This window comes from Astatotilapia calliptera, chromosome 15 (genome assembly GCF_964374335.1).
Source record: "Astatotilapia calliptera chromosome 15, fAstCal68.1, whole genome shotgun sequence".
Taxonomy (NCBI): domain Eukaryota; kingdom Metazoa; phylum Chordata; class Actinopteri; order Cichliformes; family Cichlidae; genus Astatotilapia; species Astatotilapia calliptera.
Window position 1 is genome coordinate 35,790,535 of NC_137436.1, and position 25,367 is coordinate 35,815,901.

Genomic DNA, 25,367 nt, shown 5'->3' on the forward strand with positions numbered 1-25,367 from the left:
CTGATATATTTTATGAGTTTTACCCTCTCGAGGGGGCTGCTTGCTGCACAGTTGAATTAAGTTTTAGGCCTAAATGGAGTTAAAGGCCCCTGTTTGTTGTGATGAGCCAGCTGGGGGTCATGTGGCCTCCATTCACTTTAGTAGGTCAGTCTCAGTTAGAAAGAGGGTCCCGGCGTCTAAAGCAGTTAGTCATTGGAAAGATGTAATAAATCCCTTTCCAATCAGTCAGAATTAATTTTAAAGGTAAAACTAGTTTGAAATTGTTGCTCTGGGCTTTGAAGAAATGAATGCTTTGAAATGTGTTATGAAATGTCTCGGTCACTGAGTAGTTGTATTTACGAGGATTATATGTCAGTTTCAGCAAAGCAAACTTAGTTAGCTCTTATCCTTTTTTTTCCCGTTAATTTCAAACTTGGCTGCGCTTAAGGCTACAGCACATTTCTTCATATGCACTGTGGGCTTTTGTGCTTCATGCAAACGAAGCGCAATTTGCATTATCTCGTGTCAGAAAGTCGGAGTGGGAAGTACACTACTGCTGTTTTAACCTCGTGGGCGTAAGATCTGTTTGAAGTTGTGAATGAGGATAATGCAAGGCACATTTAGCAATGCAGCAGTGTGTATCTTTTAGTGCATGTGCAGCGCTGAAAATGGTTACTGTTCCTTGACCCACCAAACATAAAGCTAAAACGCTTCTATAACTGTGATTGAACAGTGAACATGCTGTCTGTAGCGCAGATGGGGACAGTCACTGCAAAGTTGTGAAGTGAACTGCACACGTGTTGTTCACAGTGCCACAGTTGATCTTCCAGCAGATATTAACTTCCTATCAACAGGGTGTTTGTTGATAGCCTTATTAGGTAGTTGTTTGGAGAAAAAGAAAAATGTTTGATTTATGCACCTTTTAAGGAACATGGATGCATTGATCACTGATATTGTCTTATGTTAATATGTATAACATGATTAGATTAATGAATACGGAGTCACATAAGTGATGGATCAATTAGGATCAGGTTATTGTTATTCTAAATGCAAAAACTCAAATCCTTATTTGTATTTCTTTATTTTGATCCTAAAACGTCACACTTGCACAATTACTGGCTGGATACAATTTTCTGCCATGAGGCAGTGATGGTATTGCATAATGAAGGCTCAACCAACCAATGAAAATATTACTTAAAGGTTTAGTTAGTCCAACAAAAGTCACAATGTCCCGTCAGTTTATCCAAAGTCTCACCCGTTAATGTTGTCTAGCCCTGCGGCAGCGACTTGCAAATTGGAGAGGTGGTTGGGGGAGGTACTGTCCACCAATACAAACTGCTTAGGTACTTTAGGCTCTGTCTATTTATCCACTGCTGCTGATGAGAGGGCAGTGAATGATTTTTATCTTATTAAAACAAGTGAATCTAAGTGGACTGCTGGCAGCTTAATAGGTAAAGCTTTTAAATGATGTTTTAAAATGGTTATAACATTAAGTTAATTAGCTAAACTGAAGGCTGTAGGTTTTGTCTTACACAGAACAAAAAAAACAACAACCCTAAATCATGGTATTAAAACTTAGCTTGAAAATGTAAACAGTGGTAATTAAAAATGCTTCTGAATATTCAAAAACACTGATATAAAGTGAAAGCGCTGATGAGAGAAGATGGTTTAGAGTGAGTTTTTTGAATGAAGTTTTAGTGCTTGCTACTTTCTGGTGTTTATGTTCACATTTGGATTTTAAAAAGTCTGTGGTAAGCCTTAAGAGAATGAGAGCCATTGAATTTGTTTGACACAAAATTTGACAAGATGCAGAAGTGACACTTCTAAAATGTAGGTTAGGAAGTGCCTTCAGTAATGTTATGATCAAGGACACCCCTATTTGGTGAAGGAAGTGGACTGGTCTGCTTTTTTTGTGTTAACAGCTGTGTAGATTGCACTAAGATTGAGTTGTTTGGTCTTGTTTATTTTTAAAATCAATCTTTTAATTTTCCATATTTTTTTCAGTATTTAATTTTTTGTTTTTATTTAAATGTACAAAAATAATCACACATTGTAGTCAGAAAGTTGGATTTTTCCTTTTTAGAAAAATATTTTTAAAACATAGATTCCTTTTCTTTCACTTGCAGTTTTGTGTAATTTGCCTTTGCAAAGTTCTCAGTAATTTGAATGTATTTGAGGCAGACTGTGTGTGCCCTGAACACCACTGATTTCCTCCTCAGGTTTACCTGCAATCTTTCCAAGAGCCAATGGCTACCGACATGCCCATGGAAGATGTGTTGGGTCCTCACCCCGCCCCAGCCTCTTCCACTCCTCCTGACCCAGTGTCTCCCCCTACTCTCAGCTCAAATGAAGCCCAAAACCAGATTCCCACTCTGGAGCCAGCAATAGCTGAAAACCTGAATAAAGTGGTAATCTCTGAACACAATGCTGCTCCACACCTCAATCCAGTTCAGCCTGCAGACCCAAATGTGGCCCCAGAACTTGTTCCAGGTGCGGAGGTGTCTCCCGTACCTTTGCCGGCCCCCCTGCCGCCAGCTGCTGCCAAGAACCCCAGCTGCAAGATCATGACTTTCAGGCCCACAATGGAGGAGTTCAAAGACTTTGCCAAATACATCGCCTACATGGAGAGTCAAGGAGCTCATCGCGCTGGCCTGGCAAAGGTGATTTCAGGACACAGGCACACACACATATATGTACCCACATATCCACTTCAGTCTTCTTACTAGATGTTTTTTGTTTTGTTTTAGTGAAGTATTGCTGTAACATTTTGAATCCTGTGCATCTCTTTTAGTTTCCTACCTGTTTTTGCATAGCCAAGGTTCAATCTAACATCATTACTAATGTTTAAAATGATCAAAGCATGTTAGAAAATGCTTGTAAGAACCATTTATAGTTTTAAGCTGATATCAGCAGAATCCACCATCTAAATTTCCAAAGGTTTAATCTGCATACTTTGAATTTGAATAGATTTTGAATCTGCTGACCTTGTAAAGGTTAAGTGTCTTTTTTTTTTTTTCTCCAGGTGATTCCCCCTGCGGGATGGAAGCCACGCAAGTCCTATGACACAATCGAGGACATGGTGATTCCAGCTCCCATCAGCCAAGTGGTGACGGGTCAGTCGGGTCTGTTCACCCAGTACAACATTCAGAAGAAATCTATGACTGTGGGTGAATACCGCAAGCTGGCCAATAGCAAGAAGTAAGTCGGTCCCAACCTCAGGGGCTTCATTCGTAAATGATTGCATACAAATGCAGTATCTGACGTGATGTTTTGCACGATAGTGTCCTTGTAAGCTTTGATGGTGCAATTATTGCTCTTACTCAGCATGGTTTAAAACATGAATGTTACTAAATATAGTGCAACTACGATGATGGAGAACATAAATAAACAAAAAAAGTGCATTCTAATATTTCACACTAAATCAGGAATTGTGTTATTTGTACCTACAATTGGCATCAGGGTGCCAGAAAGAACAGACAGGTTTTCTGTTTTAAACTAATACTGTTTAACACCAGTGCACAGTATTTTAAAAAGCTGAAGGTTTTGTTTGTCCTGATAACCATGAGTTTGAAAATAATACTGTCTTAAAATAAGTGAAATGGGTCATGGTGGGTAGTGGTAGCTGTGGTGCTAGTGACGGTAAAAAGCCAGTTCAAACTATATTATGTTGCTGTGTTGTTGTTTTTTTTAAATTTTATAAACATTTTCTTTATAAATTGTCGTGTAGATGCTATAACTATTAAGGCAGAAGAATAATGTAACAAATGAAAACCTTGGCACTGTAGCAGAACTACTACAAAAGCTCAAACTCTTATATACATTGGACTTAAATTATTTTATTACAGTCTATTTGCTGATTGTAAATGTTTGCACAGTGCTTGTTTGAGGGTTTAGTTGAAGGGCACCACACTGCTTACAATACAACCTGTCCTGTTCTGTTTGCAGGTACTGCACGCCACGACACAAAGACTTTGATGACCTCGAGAGGAAGTATTGGAAGAACCTGACGTTTGTGTCACCTCTTTATGGTGCTGATGTGAGCGGCTCCATCTATGATGAGGTGGGTGAAGTTTGTCTGGATAATGACAATTTTTATTAAGTTTTTAAAATATTCTTGAATTTGTTTTTGTTTGTTTGTTTGTTTTTAAATAAAAATAAACCACTTCTGGCCTAATAGGTTTATAGTAGTTTATTTTCCATCAATGGGCAATTTTCAGGGTTGTTTTTTCACCATTAGTAGTATTATTATTATTATTAGAACTTAATTAAAATGCACCATGTAATTGTGATAGAAAGCTGCTTTAGGAGTTTACAACTTTTATATTTCAAGATTTTTGCTGCTGTTGTAACTTTCAAAATCGTGCTCAGTGAGTAATATGACTACAGCACCATCTGGTGGTCATTGATGGAGATTGATGGACTGATGAAAGTGTAGCGTGCAGGTTCCCTTGTACTTGATATTCATAATTGCATGCTCTCCAGAACATTGAAGAATGGAACATCGGCCATCTAAACACACTGCTGGATATGGTGGAGCAGGAATGTGGGATCGTCATTGAGGGTGTCAACACTCCATACTTGTATTTTGGCATGTGGAAGACAACCTTTGCTTGGCACACTGAAGACATGGACCTCTACAGCATCAATTACTTGCACTTCGGGCAGTCCAAGTCCTGGTGAGTCACTTTGTTTTCCTGACCTTCTATGAATGTGACACAAATTGCCACTTGAAGTTCCAAGTTTATATTCTAATTAAAATGGGTGTACATACATACATACATACATATAAATGGATAAGGTCCCAGATCAAAAAGATGAAGCCATTTGTTGAAGTGTCTTAAAGCTGTATTCTTTCTCATGGCTAGCACAGGACGGTGACTTTGGTTTTGAAAAAAGAAGTCATAGTATTTTTAGGATCAATTCTCATTTAATCTTAAGCAGAAAAGAACATAAAAAGCACAATTATAATAATTTTTTATTATTTTTTTAAAGAAAAGTGGAAATTAAAACAAGCTGCCGTAATAAGTGACCCCATCAGCGGTTAACTGTTTGTACCATCTGTCATTCTTTTTTGTTTTTTTAATCTTTAATATTGCAGCAGTTTTATTGGCCATCGAAAACAATGGCTTGTGTGTCTGTTTCACTTAATGCAGGATGAGAGGGACACATTTGTCATGCAGAAGTTTGCATTTGAAGCTACTGCTGTTTCAGATGGCTTCACTGCCAGCCAGTTAGCCTTGGCTGTATGTCACTGAGTGCACTGTTTCAGTGTAACTGGGGAAACTTGCCTCCAAACCACAGCTCCTCTACCTCAGTTAAGCTGCTGCAGGCTGTGAATGTGCTAATAGTTCTGTAGCCAGGATCACACTGTGATGGAAGCAGGGACTGAGAACATTTGTGTATTTTTATCAGGAAATGGTTAAACATAAATTAATAATAATAAAAATACAGATAACTGGAAATGCTGCATAAAAATAGAACATTTAATCCACAAAACAAAATTTATGACAGTGATCAGAATCAGAAATACTTTATTTATCCCCAAGGGGCAATTAAGATTACTATTCAGCATCACCATAAAGTGATGCTTACTAAACAGTATTTAGAGTTCAAAGTGTGTGTATAATTTCTTACAGTTTGTGTGGGGACTACAGAATCACTTTACTTCTTCGTGAGTGTACCGCCACATTACAGAGTGATGCTTCTCTCACCCCATGAATGATCTTTAAGTGCAGAATGTGCTCAGCCAAAGTCTTGTCAAAGCCCATTTCTCCACCGGCTTTCTAAAAGGCGGTGAAACAGCGAGTTTCGTTTAAGGCTTGTCACGAAATGAACATTGTATAGCGACAGCTTGTTCATATTTAAAGTGACAACAGTGACAGCATAGGCTGAAAGTTGGATTCTGCTACCTGAATGCCTGAATTGTTTGCAGTGAGCTTTGCGAAGGACAGAGTGAGAGGGTGCTTTGCAGATTTGCAGTCATTTGCACGCTAATTTTCACCTGATTATGTAAATGCAATGCTTGTCCTGGATAGCTCAAATGTGTCTATATTTACACATGGATGCCTTATAACTTGAAATTTGTGTCAAAGTCTTCACTACATCCTGTTTATTATAAGTGTGGACAGTAATGATTGGCAAAATTTTCAACTCGTTTCACTCCTTAATCATTCTTTAGAGACACAACTTGTCTGCCTTTATCTGACCTGATTTTGGGTCCAAACTGATGTCTATGTACTAAGTCTCCAAAGCAGAACATAGCAGTAAAAACTGATGCTGGGGAGTGATTAGAATATATAGCGTAGTTTAGTTTTTTAGCTGTCCTTCCTCCCTCTTCCTCTTTGGTTCTGGTATCAGGTTAGCTGTGTGTAAAGTTAATCACAACTGCTACTGCGCTCGTTGCAAACCATTAGCCACGACCCCTAACTGGTCCCGGCAGATGGCTGCCCCTCTCTGAGCCCGGTTCTGCTGGATGTTTCTTCCTGTAAAAATGAAGTTTTTCCTTCCCACTGTCGCCAATTACAGTGTTGGGTCTTTATGTTCCTTAAGGTGACTGCTGTTTTGATTTGTTGCTATATAAGTAAAACTGAAATTAATTAAACTATGTTTTCATTTAAACATTTTTTTTGCCAAATCATTCATCTCGATGAAATTGACTAATTATGTGGTTTGGACTCAAGCAAATACAAATTGAAACTGAAGCTTGACTGATTGGTAATGCCAAACAATAACAAAGTAGTGTTTCTTTCTGTTCAATGCCGGGTAAAAAATGTTATTTGTTACATTTTGTGTCAACAGCAGGCACAAAAGTTATTTCTCTTTATAATTGCTAGTTGTCACTTTATCTTATTCACATGATTTATTTTTCAATTTCTAGTCTGATGCGGTACTTTGAAGAATGGTAAATTAAAAACAAAGATATAAATTTTTGTCTCATTGTACCTTGACATTTGGGAGTTGCTTAAACTCTTTATAGAGCCTGTTGTACAGGAGAGGTAGTGCTGTGATTCAGATTTATACTTTTCTTGCCTGCTGTCTGTATTTCCTTCTGTCACATGGTTCCTGAGGGGAAAATGTTTTTCTTCTTACCTTTTCTGCTCCTTGATTGTGTGTGTGTGTGTGTGTGTGTGTGTGTGTGTGTGTGTGTGTGTGTGTGTGTGTGTGTGTGTCTTTCCATCCATATCACTGCAGGAGGGGAGCAGTGTCATCTCAGCTTTCAGAAATACAGTATTGCTTCTGTGTATGTGTGTGTTTGTGGGTTTTTATTGTTGTTTTAAAGATTTCCTTCTCTGTTTTCTTTCTCACCTGTCTTCCTTCTTTTCACAGTATGCTTCCCCGCCACCTTTTCCCCTCTCTTGCTTGCCTCCTGAAGTGGTATACCATGTGTCTATGTGTTATAGCTCCCCCTCTCTGTGATGTCACCTCATTAAAATCATCTGTCTTGTTTTCACACCTCCGAGTGAGCATGAGTATATTTCACTACGACTCAGTGTCAAAGTGCGTGTGGTCTGACAGATGAAATTACATTCATCGAGCTGCAGTGTTCAGTCTGGTGTTACATGTTCTGGACCTCTGGCACTGCTGCATTGCTTATGGAGGTCTGTGTATGCAGTATTCCTTTGTTTGAATACACCTCCACGGTGTTTATTAAATTGCTAAGAAGGTGTGGTGTTTCTGTCTTTCTCTTGTATCCGTGTTTAAAGATTATTATGGAAACAATTGTTGGTTACATATTTAGGGCTGTTTCATAGATTTTTTTTTTTTTTTTTTTTTTAACACACCAAAGTCGTATAAATCCTTTTACAGCCACTTGAGGGCAGTGTTATTACTGTTGTCGTCTCCCTATCTGAATTTATTAAATTTCAGTAATGTTCTTTGTGTAGCCAGAGAGGTATGCAAATCATAGCCAATGTGAGACCAGTTTTGCTCACTATAACAGAAATGAACTGGTTTTAATGCACAAGACATATTTTAGCAGAAAGAAGTTTTTTGTTTTGTTTTGTTTTTAAAAAGACTGCTTCTTCCTTTTGTGGTCTTTTTAAAAACGCTTTCTGTAACTGTTCATTATGAATCCAGCATCTGGTTGGGGTCTATTCCACCTGTCATAGGCCAAAAAGGTTACAGTCTATTACAGAGCTAATACAGAGAGACAGGCAACCTTTCACACTCACATTCACACCTATAGCCAATTTAGAACTACCAGTTGACCTAACCTAAATGTCTTTGGACTGTGGAGGAAGCTGGAGTACCCAGAGAGAACATACATAGGCACGGGGAGAATATGCAAACTCCACAGAGTCGGATGGTGGATTCAAACCCAGGACCTTCGTGCTGTGACGGATTCTGTTTTATTTTTTATTTTTTTTTAACCATTATCAAATTGGGTAATCGAGAATCTTGTAATTAAAAAAAACAAAAAACAACAACATTATTTTAACATCAGTCTGACTAATTGATGCCCAACTAAACAGATGTACGAGTTTTATTTCCTCTCTCTTTTTCTTCTCCCAGACTTTTTATGCTTTTGTTGAATTCTCTTGTCTAATTCTCACCAAGCCCACCCACCCGCACTCTCCCCCCACTGAAACTGAATCATTTTCACTTTTATACTTGTGTGTGGTGGGGTAATTACAGGCTGTTAAACAGAGCACGGTCCTTTAAAACACACACTCTCTTTGTCTTTCACTTCCTCTCCTCTCATAGTGCAGCCGATTGTGAAATTAACTCCGTTTCCCCATGCAACTCTGCTCCCATCAAAGTCAGACCCTACCAAAACTACTAGTGCCAATCGCACACATTCTAGTGGATGTGTGGAAGATCTCACCCTTAGCTGCCAGTCACTTTCTTCCCATCTTTATCCCTCCATCATTCTCTTTTCTCTTTTCAGTGCTGAAACCCTGTCAATCATCCATCTACCCCAACACACAACAATAGATATGCTGTCAGTTAAAAGATTAGCCTCTGAGCATGCAACTAGAAGATAGGGAAAGGCTGACGAAAGAGAATTGAAAGGGATATTTTGAAGTGTAGCCCAGCTGCAACTTCCCAGGAAGGGTGGAGTTCATTATGAATCCATCAGTTTTCAACCTCCTCTGTAGTCCGATGGTTTTGAAGCATTGTCGTTTGACAGTTCCCAGAGGAGAGGAACGGGGAGCTGAAAATCTGCATAGAAGTTGAAATGCAGCTGCAGTTCGGATGTTGAGTGGGGTGTTCTCAGCGTTGACTTGATGTTTTTAGTAGCTGAAAGTTCCTTTTTAACGGTGCCATAGTTGTTTACAGATTTTTAAAGAAGTGTGTGTGCAACATGTCTGCAGTGGCGCACTAACACATGCATTGGCACTTCTCGTGCTGTCAAGGCTCCCCCCTCTATCTCTACCTGCCTGGAAAGGTGTCCCACCTTGGGTAAATAACACTCTTCCCCAGAGAGGTGTAAAAGTTCAAGCCTTCATTTGCCGTGCGTTGTTTTGTGCGTTTCTCACCGTGCCAGCAGAGTGACATACGTGTTGTTGCCATGGAAACCTCAGCCTTCGGACGGAGGGGAACAGGAGGACTCACGCTGATCGTTTGATTTGTTTAGTTTGTCTCTGGGATGGAGTTCTCTGAAAAATGTACATATTTGCACAGAAAGCTCTGATGTGATTTTACCTCACGCAGAAAAAAAAAACAAAAAATCCCAAACAGCTTTTAGAGGTGGACTCCAAAACTTCGGTTTAGATGTAGTTGTTTTCTGTGTTCCTGAGTTGGAGGAAAAGATCGATATCAATTTAATCTTCAGCTGAGAGGTGTGGGGATGTATTTAGCCTAGCTGAACACAGATGCTGGAATTACTCGAAGCTCATTTTGTTTTCGTTTTGCTGTTCGTTTTACAGTTTGTTTGTTTCTTTTATTTCTCCTTTTTTTTTTTTTTTTTTTTTTTTTTTGGAGCTGCAGCTAAACTGCGTTACAATGCTGCACTCAGTTGTATCCGTGTGTATACCGTGTGTATACCGTGCTCGCTATATGACCCAAAACCCGAGTGATATATCTGGTCATAACTCATAAGAATGCCTGCAGAGCTTTGTGACAACATTAGCCCATAACCCAATGTCAGGTTGGAGCTAAAATCTATGCATAGCTTTTAGTGTTTACAATAAAACACTGAAGGAGGCTGCAGCTCCAGCTACGGTCTAATCTTTTGTCTACAGGTGGCAGTGTGGCGCCATGTTTCATGGCGTCTCTGACTGGAATGGACTTTCTCTTTATGCTTCCTTTTATTAATTATTTTCATTCCTTCCTCTCTGTGAGTCTTATTCTCTTGTCCATTCTTGTCTCTCATTAGGTGCGATGGCCTCTCACCGTCTCTCTTTGTTACTTCTTTCTCAGTTTGTTTCAAACATCTCTCTTGTTGTTAAGGCTTCTGTAAGAAAGCAGAGATGTAGGCTTTTTTTTTTCTCCTCCCCCCACCCATCTTCATTTCTCAAGGTCTATGGAGGGTTAAACAATACCGAGGATTTAATTGCTGTAATAAAGAGTATGTAATAACTTCACAAATGAGCAGATTATAGTTTAGCTCTGCTCCCTTCCTCCCACTCTGTTTTAGAAAGAAATTTGCTTTCTAAGTTTAGCATATGACAATTGGTGTAATGCCACGTACTTTGCAGTGCCTACCTCATGTATTATCAGCACGAACACTGCCAATAGTAATACCTCGCTCTAGCACAAACACCAAGGCCAAAGGGTTACTGTTACAAAAGGATGTAAAATATTGAGGTGATTTAAGAAAAACAAAGAAACAAAAAGAAGGGCTTTTGCCAAATGCACAGATATGTCAGTTACAAAAACAAGAATTTGTTTTAGGGAGGAATAGTGACGGTTATGTCATGGGCAGTTTCATCAAACCAGTAATTGCTGAGAGGTCAGAAATAACCTAGCACTCCCAAAACACTAATATCTCCTGGTCCTGCCCTTCACCGCTCATTTGATCTTTTCCACTAACCTCTCCTTCCCTCCCAGTCTCACTATAAATATTTTTAATGATAATTGTTTTCTTTCGCTGCTACAGTGTTTAGATATTGACATTTTTTGTTCAAAGTTTTCTTCTTAATTGCACCAAGTCAATCACTAGAGTAATGCACATATAACCATGAGCCTCCGTGGTGTGTTTCTGACAGCTCTGACTCTAAATCGTATTAAAACCGTAACAGGTTGTGTGTTTTGTTGTTTCCCTCTAGCATCTTACCCTGTGTGCTCATCTGTTTGCTTTTAATACTACGGTGAATCTCAAGTCAAATTGTCACATGGCCACATGCTTGCTGTTTGACATTTTAACACATGCATTGACTTTGTATACTATAGTATAAATACCTGTTAAATATGCTTTGTGTTCATCTTAAGCAATTGATGAATGAATTAAATCATCAATGAAAATAATGTTTCTGTGATATATTTAATGCTAAGAATGCAACCCAGCTTTATCCACACATCTGCTTTATGAGAAGACCTGAAGTTGCAGATTCACCTCAGCAAAACTGCAGATTCCTTTTAAGCTGTTAGTACAAGCAAAGTGTTCACACTAGAGATGTAAAAATATTCTGTACATCTTGATTTCTTTTAAGATAATTGGAAGAAAGAGAAGGTGAAAATTAGGTTAAAAAAAGTTCAACACAAGTCAGAGGTGTCTGACTTTTTGTCATCTTTTCCTCTTGTCTCCACAGGTACAGTGTCCCTCCTGAGCATGGCAAAAGACTAGAGAGGCTGGCACAAGGTGAGGAGCTAATTTCAATTAAAATCCATTTAAGTTTGTTTATTCACCACTTCAGCACGCTTTCCTGCCTATCTCTTTCACTCACATGCGTTAAGTGACAGAGCAAGTGCTTCCGCCTGTAGAGCACACGCCATTAAAATCATACACACGCTGCACACTTAACACATGCCCTGAATACACACAAGCACACATTCAAAGCACGCTTATTGCCCCCTCTTGCATCGTTTAATAGAAAACAAAGCGGGACTTTTGAGCTACATCTCACCTTCTCCTCTCCCAACCGCAGCATGGACGTCATTGTTTAGCACTCACAATAAACAACCTTCCCGCAGCTTTTCCTCTGACAAACACAGTGGTCCTTACCATCAACAGTGTGGCGCATATGCACTTAGTTAGTGAAAAACTTTGATAATGCCACTTTGCCACAATATATAAAATTATATATTTTTGTTTTTTGGTCACTTGGTTGTGCTAAAATGGAGCAGCAGATGAAAGAGCAGCTTGAAGCACTTAACGTGTGCAGTCACTCATGCTAAAAAGATGAGGATGGATGCTGAATTTTATAGTAGAAGCTGTCTGAAGTGACACCAGCAGCACCTGTTTGTTCTGCAGAAGTAATGACGGAAAACTTGAAAAACTCACACAATCAAGGCCAGTTGTTCTGGACTATGTTTTGATGAATGTTTATTATCCCGAGGAGGAAGTGTTGGCTGTAGATGATTCATGAACGGTCTTAACGCCTGTCAGAAATCTGTGGAAAAGTGAAAACGTCAAACATATTTCAACTAGGGTGAAAAAACAAAAAGTAGAACAATTTCTCAGCATTATATTCTTTGTTGACTTTTATAGTCAGCGCTTTGACATGAGGATTTCATCTGAAATCTAGAAATCTTGTCTAAGGTGGATAAGAGGCAGTGAAGTGATACCATTCTGCCATCTTTCTTTGACACAAGATGTTTCCTTTTGTTCCCCATTCTTTTCCAGTACCCATGTTCTCCTTTTACTCTTATTCTCTGTTTTGATCAGTGAGGATTAACCTTAGTATCGAATGTTTCTTAGAGTGAGGGAAAAGATATCGAGGTGAGAAGAGAGACTTGCTTTAAATAGACACACTCTCCCAGTTATATGCTAGTTATCACTCTTGGGTGGAATTTAACTATGTACCATTGATCTATGTGCAATACATGGAGTTTGTCTCTATGCACAAAGGAAACAAAAGTATTCAGACAGTATTTCACTTCCTGTACTTATAAGGAAAAACTGTTATTGATGAACTAAACTCAAAAAGGTTCGGTCACATAATACTGAGGGGCTGAAAGACAGCTCGAGGAAGCTGGTTTTGCATTTCCAGGTCTAAAACCTTTTCCTGTGGGCTACACACACACGAAGTTAAATAGGTTTCCTTATAAATATGCAGAATCTGTAGGGCAAGGAGTGAGATGCTTTGGGCTTTAGAGTCGTATTGACCAGTCACATTTGAGCAGCCTGTGGAAGGAAGTCCATGTGGAGGGATAAGAGGAGCACATTTGGCAGCTGTAATTTTGAAAGCATCAGCTGTCACGCTGCAGTAATTTAGCTTTTTTTTTTTTTTTTTTTTTTTTAAATAAGTGTATCTATATTCATATTGTAATCAGTGACTGACACACAGGGAAATGGACAGTCTTGGCCCAGATGTCCTTTATCCATACATCTGCTGGTTACACTGGTAAAATGTTAAAAATGACATTAAATGCTACTTTTAAAACCACCCGCAGAGTAGCCTGGCTTTGGACATTAAAACTGAGATCCCATTAGCGCCAGCTTTTATAGCAGGGTGTTCAGTCATACATTGCAGCTTAGCTGGCTTATCCAGCACCTGCCTCATTTGTAAAATACAGCTGCCGAGGGTGAGAGGAGAGCTCACTCCTGGAAGTCAAAAACATATCAGTGTTTATGTTCTACTTGTTCAGCAGTTTGCTAAATTGCTCTGAGGCACTTTTTGGAGAGGATTTTAATTCTTATGTTTTTATTCTCATTTCTTATCATTTCACCAGTGGATTTTCTTGTGGTGTTGGCCTTTAATTAAGCCTCGCCAAAAATTCCTCTGTGGAGGAACTCCCTGGCTATCTGCACAGTGCTGTGCCAGCGTTGGATAGGGGTTTGGTTGTAGCCGTTACTGCGCTGGCATAAAGGGAAAACACTTAACCAATCTACTTAATGTGTTTATGGAGCGTTTGCATTAAAATTTCTCCACAAAAGAAAGCTGGAGAAATAACCAAACATGTTTGACTTTGTGATAAAGTTCTTCTTATGTACTGCTGCTTAGGGCAATGCAAACTGGAGTGTCAGGCTTATGTCTATAATGATAGCTCATTATCACGAAAGTATCACACAGGCCACCTGCACTTATTTTGTGGTTTTGGCTGTAAAATTGTAAATTGAATCCCATCTTTTAGAAACTATGTGAATTTTCTCTCTAGCCCAAAATGGTTGAGGAGTTACATTAATGTAAAAATCTAGCCAGAGCTGATTTTTCTGTCTGCGTTCAGACCGTAGTACCTGAATCTTCTTTTGCTACCATGATACAGATCCCTGTAAAGCTTTTGTTCTCCTCTCCCCAAAACCACTTGAATTTTTTTTCTCTAGCACAGTTTGTAACAGAGTTACGGTCATTTAAAGAGTGTTTGTCAAATGGGCCCACCACTGGGCTTCATTCATGCAAAAACTTGCTCTTGTGGTTTGAAAACGACATGAAAAATCCACAGAAGAATCTAAGATTAAAAAACACCTTGTAATTATTCCAAATCCTAAGTACAAATCAAAGAGAGCCTCATTCTTAAACACCCTAGTTCTGTAATCTCTCAAGTAATACTTTTACAATTAAGTATTAAAAACTAAATAAAGGGGGAAACCCTGCAAACCCTACCAGTACTAAACACAACTGCAGCTTTGGCATCATTTTATTCAGTTGTTTCAGTTTCACAGCCCTGGTGTTCACATTGACTTACTGGCCCACCTAAATAGAATGGAGTCCTAATTACTGTTATTACTTCCGTCTGTGCCTTTTCTAAAACACCAGTCAAAAAGTCTGCTGTGAGATGGGCCCATTGTATTGACGGCTTTACTCACAGACCATGTTGAAGTCTTTGCTGATAATAAAAACGCTATAAATAAATATAGCATTATACTGCAAAATGGGCATTTTGTCTTACTTTTATCTGCCTGGTTTGGCAGTTTTAGGACAATACTTGGGAATTATGCATTTCAATGTATGCAGAATTGTTTAATGTTTTATTTAAATAACCTCAACATCTCTGATCTCAAGCAACATGCTTTCTAGTTACATTGTATATGTTGATGCTCTTTCCTGTCTTCCTCTCTTCTTATCTAACCAGCTGGCAGTAGGAGGACACCACTGCCACCGTTATTTAACAGGCTCTCACTGACCTATCAAAGCCATCCTCCAGGCAGCCAACTGTTTATGGGGTCCTAAAAAGACAGTTATGAGTGTTGCAGGGATGCTAAATGGGACTGGGACAATGGTTACTTAAAACCTCCTCTCCAGACATTTGACAGGGTAACAGACGTCACTCCTATCACTCCTCATTTCTGCCACGGCGGGAGACTTTTCGGTTAAGGTGAAGAGGAGGGGAGGGTGTAGGGTTCGAAGCAGGAACTTAATTTTCAAACTCTAAAGGACAGAATGAAGCCTTTAAGTTAATATTACCCCATGGAGAGCTCAGAAAGCCAGCTGCATTTTAATGGGGATTAATACGCAGGCTCTGTCGGCACATTATTCACCTTTATCAGCTCCAACGGGCAGGCAGGCACTGGGAGAGTAGAGAGTCCCCCTCTCCCTCTTTTGCTTTGTAGGGTGGAACAGAGGCTGAAACAATGCAGTGAAAATGAAGGATGAAATGGGTGCTGATTATACTGTCAGTCACATTAAAGTTTAACTGGGTGGAGGCATGGATGGACCCCCCTTTGAGGCACTGGTGGGTACATGCAGTAAAGGGGGTGGAGAGTGAGCGATGGAGGAGAAATTCATTCTTTTGATTATGCAGAGTCTGTCTTTCTGTCTCCAAGAGCAGAAGTGAGCCTTTGTTTTAGAGAGTGAGTCGGGGCTTTGAGATCATAATATACCTCTGACATTTTGGGCTCTCAAAGCGGGCGGCGTTTTTAAGGAATTGAGTTTGTTTTATAATACAAGATGGGTATGATTGGTAAATTACTCCAGCTGGAAAAGTCCACATTGATACAATAGCAAATGCAGTTTCACATTTCCTTTAGTGCAGTTTGAATCCTCTCATAAAGTACACTGACTTGCAGTAACTTTTATTAGTGACGGAAACATCGGTAATTAATGCACAGCTCATTGTATTGTTTTCGGATTAATTACACTGCAGTAAACAGATGAGACCATGGTTTAAATAATCAGTAGCCTCTGACTGTCACTGTTGTTAGTGCTGCTGCTTCTGCAAATTAATAACATGTTTTAAATAACCCCACAGGTTTTCCTTGTTTCTGTTTGCATTGGTTGCACTGAACTGGATCACAATTTTACAGAGAGACAGCACCCAGCTTCACTTTTATGCTGTTGCATCCCTTTACACACAGTGACATCCATCAGATCTCCCCAGAAATCCAACCTGGAGGCCCACAATCAGTGAATTTTCATGCACTGTGGTAATGTGATTATTCCACACTTTGGGCAGTGAATTAATTTCTGCCCATGTCAAGGGGAAACCGGATTTCCTTTTCCAGGTTGTGGGATTAACAATAACAAGATAAATGGTTGCATTTCAACTGGAGATGGCTGTTTATTTGTCAGTGTCGAAATACACTTATGGGATTATATTACACATATGAAGGGATCATAGAAATCTATTCTCCAATCACTGTTGTATAGTAATCAGGCTAATGCAGTACATTCAAATGTGTTGATTTTCTCCTTTAATTACTCTGTAATCTGTTTTTTGTACTTTACACAAAGCAGTTTGTGCAAATTAATATATTCAATCTAAATTCCAGTAAAGGCTGACAAGCTTCTTGGTAATGGTTTATGCTAGATTGTGGTCGTAATACTACTGCAACATACTGTTAGTTTCTAATTCAGACAGAGTGTGATGAAAATATTGCATCACGATCAGAGAGTGATTCCATTCATGTCTCGGACACCCGCATGCTTCACAGCATAACCTAATTTTAGGCATGCTATTAGGGTGCTGTAGTGATTGAGAACAGAATAAGAGAAATCATTAGGTTTCTTTCCTCCTAAAAATCAGAGTAAGCAATGATGCTATCAGTGTACAGTAGCTTCATCTGTAAATTTTGTCACCCATTTCCATGCAGTAGTTGATGTATTCAGTTGCCGTGTCATTTTAAGTTTTCTTCTTCTCAAAGAAGTTCACTTGTGCCAGCTGACAGGCAGGGGACCACAGGGGCATCATGATGACATCTGGGGATTGTTGGCCCAGGAAATGATTATGATAATTAATGGCTTTCAGGAACAAGTGCTGCATTGGTGTCAGCTCTTAACCGATGTCCTTGAAATTACTGTTCATGCTCAACACTTCATTGCTAGACAGTTTCTCTCATAGTCACCGCATAATTGCTTCCGTTCGTAAAATCGGTGACTCGATGATTCAGGCTTATTAAGTGGATTTAAAAGAAGTTTCTGGTGAGAACAAAATCCATTTTTAACATGTACCTGATGGCTTATGAGTGCGGTTGACATATTGTCTTTAGTGTTGGTGTACTTCAGTAGGCTGATGTTTTGGCTCATCCACCACACCAGATACCTGACGATAAACAAAACAACCAGCTGATCTAAGCAGAGTTGAGTCTAAATGAATGAAACTACACATAATCAGTTTTTTTTTTTTCTGAGCATTTATTGTTTCCTATGTATGAAAGAAAAAAGTTGCCAATCACCAAATATTGGTATATGGGTTTCGGCTTTGCTTATTAATCTTCTTCTCTCACTAACTCTGAGTTTAAATCCAGTTATTCTCCTGTTGCTACAATATACAGATTAATCGTTTACATAAACATAAACTAGCAAGAGTAAAAAAACAAAACAAAACGTGGGCTGTTTTTGAGAGGCCTGCAGCACTTTCTCAAAGTCTTTAATCTGTCTTTTGTGGTGATTGAACAAAACTCTGTCATGGATACAGATTTTGCTGAATGTGGCTCATGAAAGAAACACAAAAAGATAACATAACATTGCTTTCAGAGGTTGATGATAACATGAATATATATATACATGTATGTATGTATGTATGTTTACATATATATATGTGTGTGTGTGTGTGTGTGTGTGTGTGTGTATACCCTACGATTGTTGTAGTAAGATGATGTTGTGGTTGTCAGTAAAATGCCCTATGCTCACTCTCACCCTCTGCAGGCTTCTTTCCCGGCAGCTCCCAAGGCTGCGATGCCTTCCTTCGCCACAAAATGACACTGATATCACCATCCATCCTGAAGAAGTATGGCATTCCCTTTAACAGGGTGAGTAGCCGCTGTTTCCCTACACACACAGTATAAGGTATCCATGAGGTAATAAAGTAATGTTAACAATTTCTGTGTTAACTGTCATACAAGCTTCTTTACCAGTGCTGGCTGAAGTAGCAATAGAGTCCCTCCCACCCACTTGCCTTAAACTGGCTGACACTGTTTCACCCTTTAACACCATATAGAAGAAAGCTGTTTGCCCTGACTCTAACGTCTATCTAAAGTAGGCAACCATTATAAAATGGAATAAAGCTGTACCCCAATGCTTAAGCACACACGCATCTTCAGCCTCATAATGATCAGAGTGGAAATTGTGATGCAGATATTGACATTAAAACAATGAGGAGATTTGAAATATTTAGTATCAGAAGATGGGAAGTGGTGCATTTATTCCCCCAGTTCTCCAAGTGTGTCTTGCGTCAGCTGGAGAAGAAGTGGGCTTTTATTATTAACTTATACTGGCTCTGAAAAATTAGTTTGAGTCAAGATATTGTGTCTGTCGTAGCAAATTGTTGGGGATCATTTCACCTATCGGTTATTGTTCTGTTCAGCAGTTCAGTCTTCAAATTATGGCAGATTGAGGAAGGGGGAAAAAACGCTGACATGGAGCAGGCATCTGATGTTCTCCAGAGTCAGCATAAGGGTTCCCCTCTACCCCCATTTATCTCATTTCTCACCCCTTAGGACATCATTATCACAGTGAACGTTTGACTTGTTACACACCTACAGTGTCTTTCCTGATTTGAGTGTAAAAATAAAACTTGTGTTCTTGCAGTAGAAAAAAGGGACTTTTGATATCTGAACCACTGCCTTTAGTTGAAGAAGTTTATCTCCCACTTTCAGCCCCCTACTTCCGTTTCTCCTGTCACCTTATCTGGCTTGATGTGTCTCTTGATTGCCAAGATCCATGCTTTGTAAAGAAGTTGAGATCCGCAGTCAGATATATAGGGCTTGGGTTTTAGGGCAACACACACACACACACACACACACACACACACACACACACACACACACACACACACAAGTGGTTAAAATGTGAGGACAAGTAGAGCACATTTGCAGAATAACACTGAGCTCATGGGAAGGAATTCAGTACTCGGAGCAGCAGCCATGTTTAGTCGAATTAAGTTAGAAAAACAGGGACAAGATGTTTCTAAGGATTCAAACTCAATGTTTATCCCTCAAACCTTAAGTCAGCGGTAGCCTTTGTGCAACTGGTGGTAACAATAAAATATAGCTGTAAGAAATAACTGGTAAATAGATTAATGCCTTCCTTGTGCACAGAGACAACTGATAAATTCAGCCTTCAGACATTTAAAAAAATGTGTTTTCTTGTCTGTGTGAACAGATAACTCAGAATGAAGGGGAGTTCATGATCACCTTTCCTTATGGCTACCACGCCGGCTTCAACCATGGCTTCAACTGTGCAGAGTCCACAAACTTTGCCACGCTGCGCTGGGTGGACTACGGCAAGATGGCTACACTGGTAAGATGAGACTGATTGCAGAGAGGTTAAGTCACCGTAACAGAGAAATTTCAGTCTGCTGTGTTAACGTGTCAGCAGTGATGGGAAAAAGTGATTTGGGGGATTTTGAAAACGTTTGAAATGCTCTCACAAAAACATCCAAAACAAAACACTGATCTGGCTAAAAGAAAAGCAGTGATGCTCATTAATGATCATGTTAACTTTGCAAACTGGGCACTCCATCTATATAACACGTCTATCCATTTAGAAAATAGGTTTTTATCTAAATTTTGTCAGCACTTGTTTGAGACGAGGTCTGAAGGCCAGTGTAGACACTCCACTTGAATAGTTTTGATCGGATGTGTGATTCAGAGGCAGCTTTGCAGCCTTCCTGCTCTGGGTGTTTGCTTCTTTGAAGGGATGAAGTAATAGATCATATCGAAATATAAAAGCAGCGTCTGGTTCTCTGCTGCACACCATCTGTTACCGACACTAACTGTACCCTTGCATCCTTGCACTGACGCAAACTGCCTCTTTGCCCGTGGGCTGTTGAGCATGAAATTGACAGGGCATGGGTTGGTTGTGGAAGGGAGCCCAACGACAATGTCCTCTGGAAGAAACTCCCCTCTTTTCTTTTCTCTATACATTCCATTTCATGTTCAGTCCTCTGTCTCTGTCTTTGTGTGTGTGCATGCCCCTTTTCCCTGGTTTCTCTCTACTTGGCTGCATGTCAGATTTATGAGGTGCCAGTTTGCAAAAGCACATCACCCTCCCTTCTCGCTCTTTCTCATTTTCGGCCTTCCTACTGTACCCATGTGGCCACTTGTAATTTAAGAACCAGTAGTCGAGGCTCCAGCAGTCTTCCCTTCACCAGTGCTCAAGGGAGCATCTCCACTGCGCTTGTCTCAGTTTGTTAAAGAAGAGTTTTCCATTCAGCACGACTAATCCGAGTCGACAAATCGACAGCACAGCTCGGCACGTGGAGCTGGAGGAATGTGGAAAAATACAACAGCTCGACCAACGAGCAGGGCTCTTTCTTTCTAGCCAGATTTCTCTCTCACTCAGGCGTCTGTACTCTTTGGGTGTAATGGTTATAAAGATTGTCCCAGAACTTGTGCTGTGTAATTTACAGCTCAGTAGCAGACGCCTCATAGTGAATCATTTGGACCAAGCAGATGAGTCTTTGGCTAAAATGAACCAGAGACCAGGACCTGCTGAAGGCGTTTCTTTGCCTTTTTGCTCACTGCACAGATCTTGCGCTGAGCCTTGTGAATAAGTGGATCCTAAATGCCTGAAAAAGTTGAAAGGTTTTTCTATATTTGGGTTGTCCCTCTGTATATAGAGGCGTACATCCACAGGGCCATAATTATTCGAATTTCTTTTCCTTTTATTCCCCAAATATCCTAAAAAAATTCAGTTCTTATATTCTCTATATTCTGTATCTTGATATAGATAGTAGTTTTAGATGGCTTAACTATCCCACCTTCTTCCTGAGCAATAATAAAGTCTCATTTTCTCTTAATCTTTCTCTTAACTCCGCCATCTTTCTCTGTCTTTGGCTTAAGCAGTCATCCATTAACTCATCTCCCCTCCCCTCCCCGCCTTCCCCCTGCTGAGCCCTAGTCTGTCAGCATCAAACAGGACAGTGAACGATGGGGCTCGGTATCGAATCTGTCACTGTTTTCGGGCTGGTGGCACACGACAGAGACTGAGAGAGAATTTGGGCGTGCTTCATGTCTCAGTCCTTTTTAAAGACAAGCTCCTTAACTGCTGACCCATCTGTTTGGCTTCCTAAGTGAACACATCTGCGGTCAGAGCAGGTCTATTGTCAGCATTCCTTGCATGTTCTGTGTGGGGTTGTACTTCTATTGTTTAAGACGTGACAGTTCTAATTAACCTTCTTCTCCACCTCTGGCTGTGCGTTAGGTGTTGGCCATTTAATTTTCTTTCATTTTTTTTTGCATTTAATGGATTTAGTACCTCATTCAGAGCATATCAGAAAAGCATTGAAACTCAAACAATTTCATTTGAACCATAGATCTGAGTGTGGAAATGGCTAGCTTTCTTTGAAATGACAAGAATAATAACAGCAGAAATCAAAAAGAAAGGTGTTGCATGACTAGCTACAGTAGGATTTTTCTTTTTTTCCCTTCTTTTGCACATTTAAGGGAAGACGGCAAAATGTAGACTCCACTGACGAATTGAAGTCGGTGAAAAAGATTCTTCATATTGTTATACTTACATTTGCTGGTGCATTATTTTTCTGAATGTTAAAAGTTTGTCTTCTGGGGTTGTTGTATTCTTGGTGAAAGCCTCTCTCTGCTCGTTTGGTGCTCAGTCACACTTTGCTAATGTTCCTCCAGGCTTCCAGGGTGATTTTTTTTTTATTTATTTATTTTTTTTATATATCCCCCCTGTCTAGGAAATGAACAAAAATCATCCTCCCAGGTCCCGGGCTAAATCACATCACTTTTTCATCTAAAGATTCAACTACAGATGACTCGCTTCATCTTTTCTGTATTTGTTTGCAGGCTTGTCTGTTTTTTTTTTCTATGAGACCAGAGAATATGTTTTTATTAGTCGTATTCATCAACTTTGTCCATGATATAGTTCAACATTTAGCATTTTTTGTGCTACATTTATTAAAGAAAGGACTGTGTCAGTGTTAATGTAGCAAACACTGCCTGAAACAAAAGAAGAAAAGAAGTGTTCATTAAGATGCAGACTAGATTCTTGACACTGAGCAACAAAATCAGGCCAGTCATTAACAAAAACAATCAGAATTTGTCCACAGAGTTTCCAAAATCAGCAGTAAATTTAGCTCATATGTAAAACACAGACATGTTACTGAGATTTTCATTATAACATTAGGAAGCTGTGTCAGTGTGGGCAAGGTGAATTAAGATGCTATAACTACAATTACCCTAATGCTGCTCATGAGAAACAACAACAAAAATCTCTTTGCCATTTTGCATTGCTGTGCTAAAGTAATTTAAAATTAGTTTAATTTTTTTCACTCTGAACAGCTTAATGAACCTTCCTGCTGCTGAGATTTCTTTCTGCCCAGATGTTGAGGAAATTTGATTAATTTAACCATAGAAAGATCATCCATTTCTAAAACTCTATAGTCATATTTGACTTTATATTTTTGCTACTTTATATATAGCTAAAAAATGCACAGCAGCCCGAGCTTCGACACTCATGCTGAATGTATATTTGCTGCAATGGCAGTTAGTACAATGTAGAAGCAACTACATGCAGGAGGACATACAAATGATTTTTTTTTTTTTTTTTTGTTTATTTTTTCTGACTTTAAGGACAGTTTTTACTCTGGAGGATAATAAACCCCTGACTTACGGCCACACAGATTAGTGAAGACCATTAAATATCGCTGAGAAATACAACAACTTGCAATGTAATCATAAACCTGGCTCGTGCCACTTTACAGTTGTTTTACCACAGTTCCTAATGAACGTTTGTACTGTTTTGTTTTAAATCTTCTTGTTTTGTTCAGCATGTTAAGCAGCTGATCTCATCTGGGGATGTATGTGAGGAGATAAAGAAGGAAAGGAGGGGAAAACTGTGGGAGTGGGAGAAAAATTGGAGCAGTTTAGTCTTTAAATGTGTTCAGCATTTTTATTTCTTGCTAACTGAAGCAAACAAACAAAAGAAAACACAAAAAAACACCAAAGTAGTGGTTTAGCTTTGTGTTGCTGTACTCTGTTTTCTCAGCAGGTGGGTGATCTGCAGCCCTGTTGTACAGCACATTCAGAATTTTGCATTGAAAATGTTTTTAAATACCTTTGAAATTATTCTCCATTCCTATTAGCATCTTGAAGGTTAGTTTTGTTTCATCAGAAGAATGAACAAAATAACTGGATGCTTACATTTTCATGCAATCTCATTTTGTTTTATACTATTGGATATACTGAGAAGTATCCCTACACTGAAGAACTTTGAAAAATAAAGGAAGACTGAATTAAGTGCTGTGCATCCACAGTGAGTCCCCGGGCTTCAGGTTTTCTGTGGCTCCTATAATTAAGCTTCATTAGGAGCCCAAGTATACTTCAGGGCTCATTGACTCCCTGCCTCAGAGTGGGTTTTTGTTTTCTGAGATCTTGTGCATCTCCAATTGAGTTTCATCTAATTAAGTTTTTAGATGATAATAAAGTGTAACTCATCCTGGCCCTTGAGGATGGCAACGATGTCCATAACCTCTTAACACCTTCCTAAAAATAAAACAAGGCGCTGACTCTTTAGCAGTGAAGAATGCACATTTTGCTAGGTACAATCAGGGTAAGAGCAATATTTATCTCGGTGGCTGTTTTTTGATGGGGTTTTTTGTTAGTCACGTCCTGTTCCCAGTAAAAGTTTCATTGTGGTAAAAATCAGGTGTTCCCATGCTTGCACTTGCACCCCCTCTTTTTTGCCCTCCCATTCCCCATTCCATCACCAACACAGTATTTTAATGTCTCTGTCTGTCAAGTGGTGTCTAGATGAGATGTAGGCTGGAAATTGTTTTGCTGTGGAGGTGTGGGCTGTTGTGTTTCTAGTAATTGAGCACAAGGCTGTCAATACAGATCAGGAAATAAAAGGATTTGAAAGAAACACAGCAAGCGAGGCACAAAAAATATCTTCATATGTCTCCTTCCTCTTCTTTTTTTCCCTTTCATTACACCACCCTCCATTTGTTTCCTGTATTTCAAAACTTCATTTTGATGTCCATGCCATTTTTCACTCCTGCACCACTGCAGTTTTTTAATGCAACAGTTCCCCTCTCTAGTAAGCTCAATGATTCAATAGTTCTGATGACTCAATGGTTCTGTCTCGTGCCGTATTTTAGTCATTATCATGTTTTAAGGTATCTCAGGTCAGTGGTTTATGTACAACACCACAGTGGAACAGCTGGTTGTTTACTGTATATTTAAAGCCTGTTTGTCAGGTGTGGCCTTTGTCGCACAGGCCTAGAGACCTGCCGGCAACTGTCTGGCAACCACTGGTCAACAGGGAAAAGTGTGGATCCTGTAACTGGTGAGTGGCTGCTGGAGGTTGCTCGTAGTCCCTAAGGCATTGTCCTGTACTGAAAACCTCCTGACAACTACTTTGATTGCTATCATTGCGCTTACTAGATTGCATGGGAGATATGTCTGAAAACAAAGTTGTGAAAAGTGAGGAAATGCCATTGTTTGCAGACAAATTGGCATCTTTCATGGAAATTATGAGTGCTATTAACCAAAGTTTTTTGGTACAGCACCATCTTTGTGACCGATCCTCTACACAACCACTTGCTAACAGGTTGGGGTCTATACATTTTTCCATAGAAAATAAAGGTTGCCGGGAGATCGCCACCTGCAGATCTCTAGGCCTGTGTACCTGTGACCATTAAAAGCAAGTTAGGTCATTTTGTAGCTGTATTGGTAATCCTGATGGCCCTTTTTGATGCTCGTGTGTGTAAATTAACTTTGTTTGTGGTCACTGTGACATAAAATCTGCATGCCTTTTGAGTCAACAGTCAAATTGGATATAATGTACTTAAAAGGTTTGCCGACTTCTCCCCAAAAAAAGGTTTTAACAAACTTTTTTTTCCTCCAGAAGCTAAAACTTTACAACCATCTTTGCTCTTACAGATTAGATTCAATTCAGCATTGTTTGGGTGACTTCTCTCTCTCTTAGACTGTCTCTGGTTTT

General features: G+C 39.5%; 1 protein-coding gene across 1 annotated transcript in view; it reads left to right on the forward strand.

Annotated features, from left to right (window-relative positions):
- Positions 1–25,367, forward strand: part of kdm4b (lysine (K)-specific demethylase 4B) — a 42,193-nt gene that overhangs the window by 585 nt on the left and 16,241 nt on the right. The window contains exons 2-8 of the mRNA XM_026194264.2: positions 2,199–2,639; positions 3,002–3,177; positions 3,925–4,039; positions 4,462–4,655; positions 11,673–11,722; positions 18,108–18,211; positions 19,563–19,700. Coding sequence (XP_026050049.1) covers positions 2,226–2,639; positions 3,002–3,177; positions 3,925–4,039; positions 4,462–4,655; positions 11,673–11,722; positions 18,108–18,211; positions 19,563–19,700 — 1,191 coding nt within the window. The 5' untranslated portion in view covers positions 2,199–2,225. The remainder of the gene's footprint in view (positions 1–2,198; positions 2,640–3,001; positions 3,178–3,924; positions 4,040–4,461; positions 4,656–11,672; positions 11,723–18,107; positions 18,212–19,562; positions 19,701–25,367) is intronic.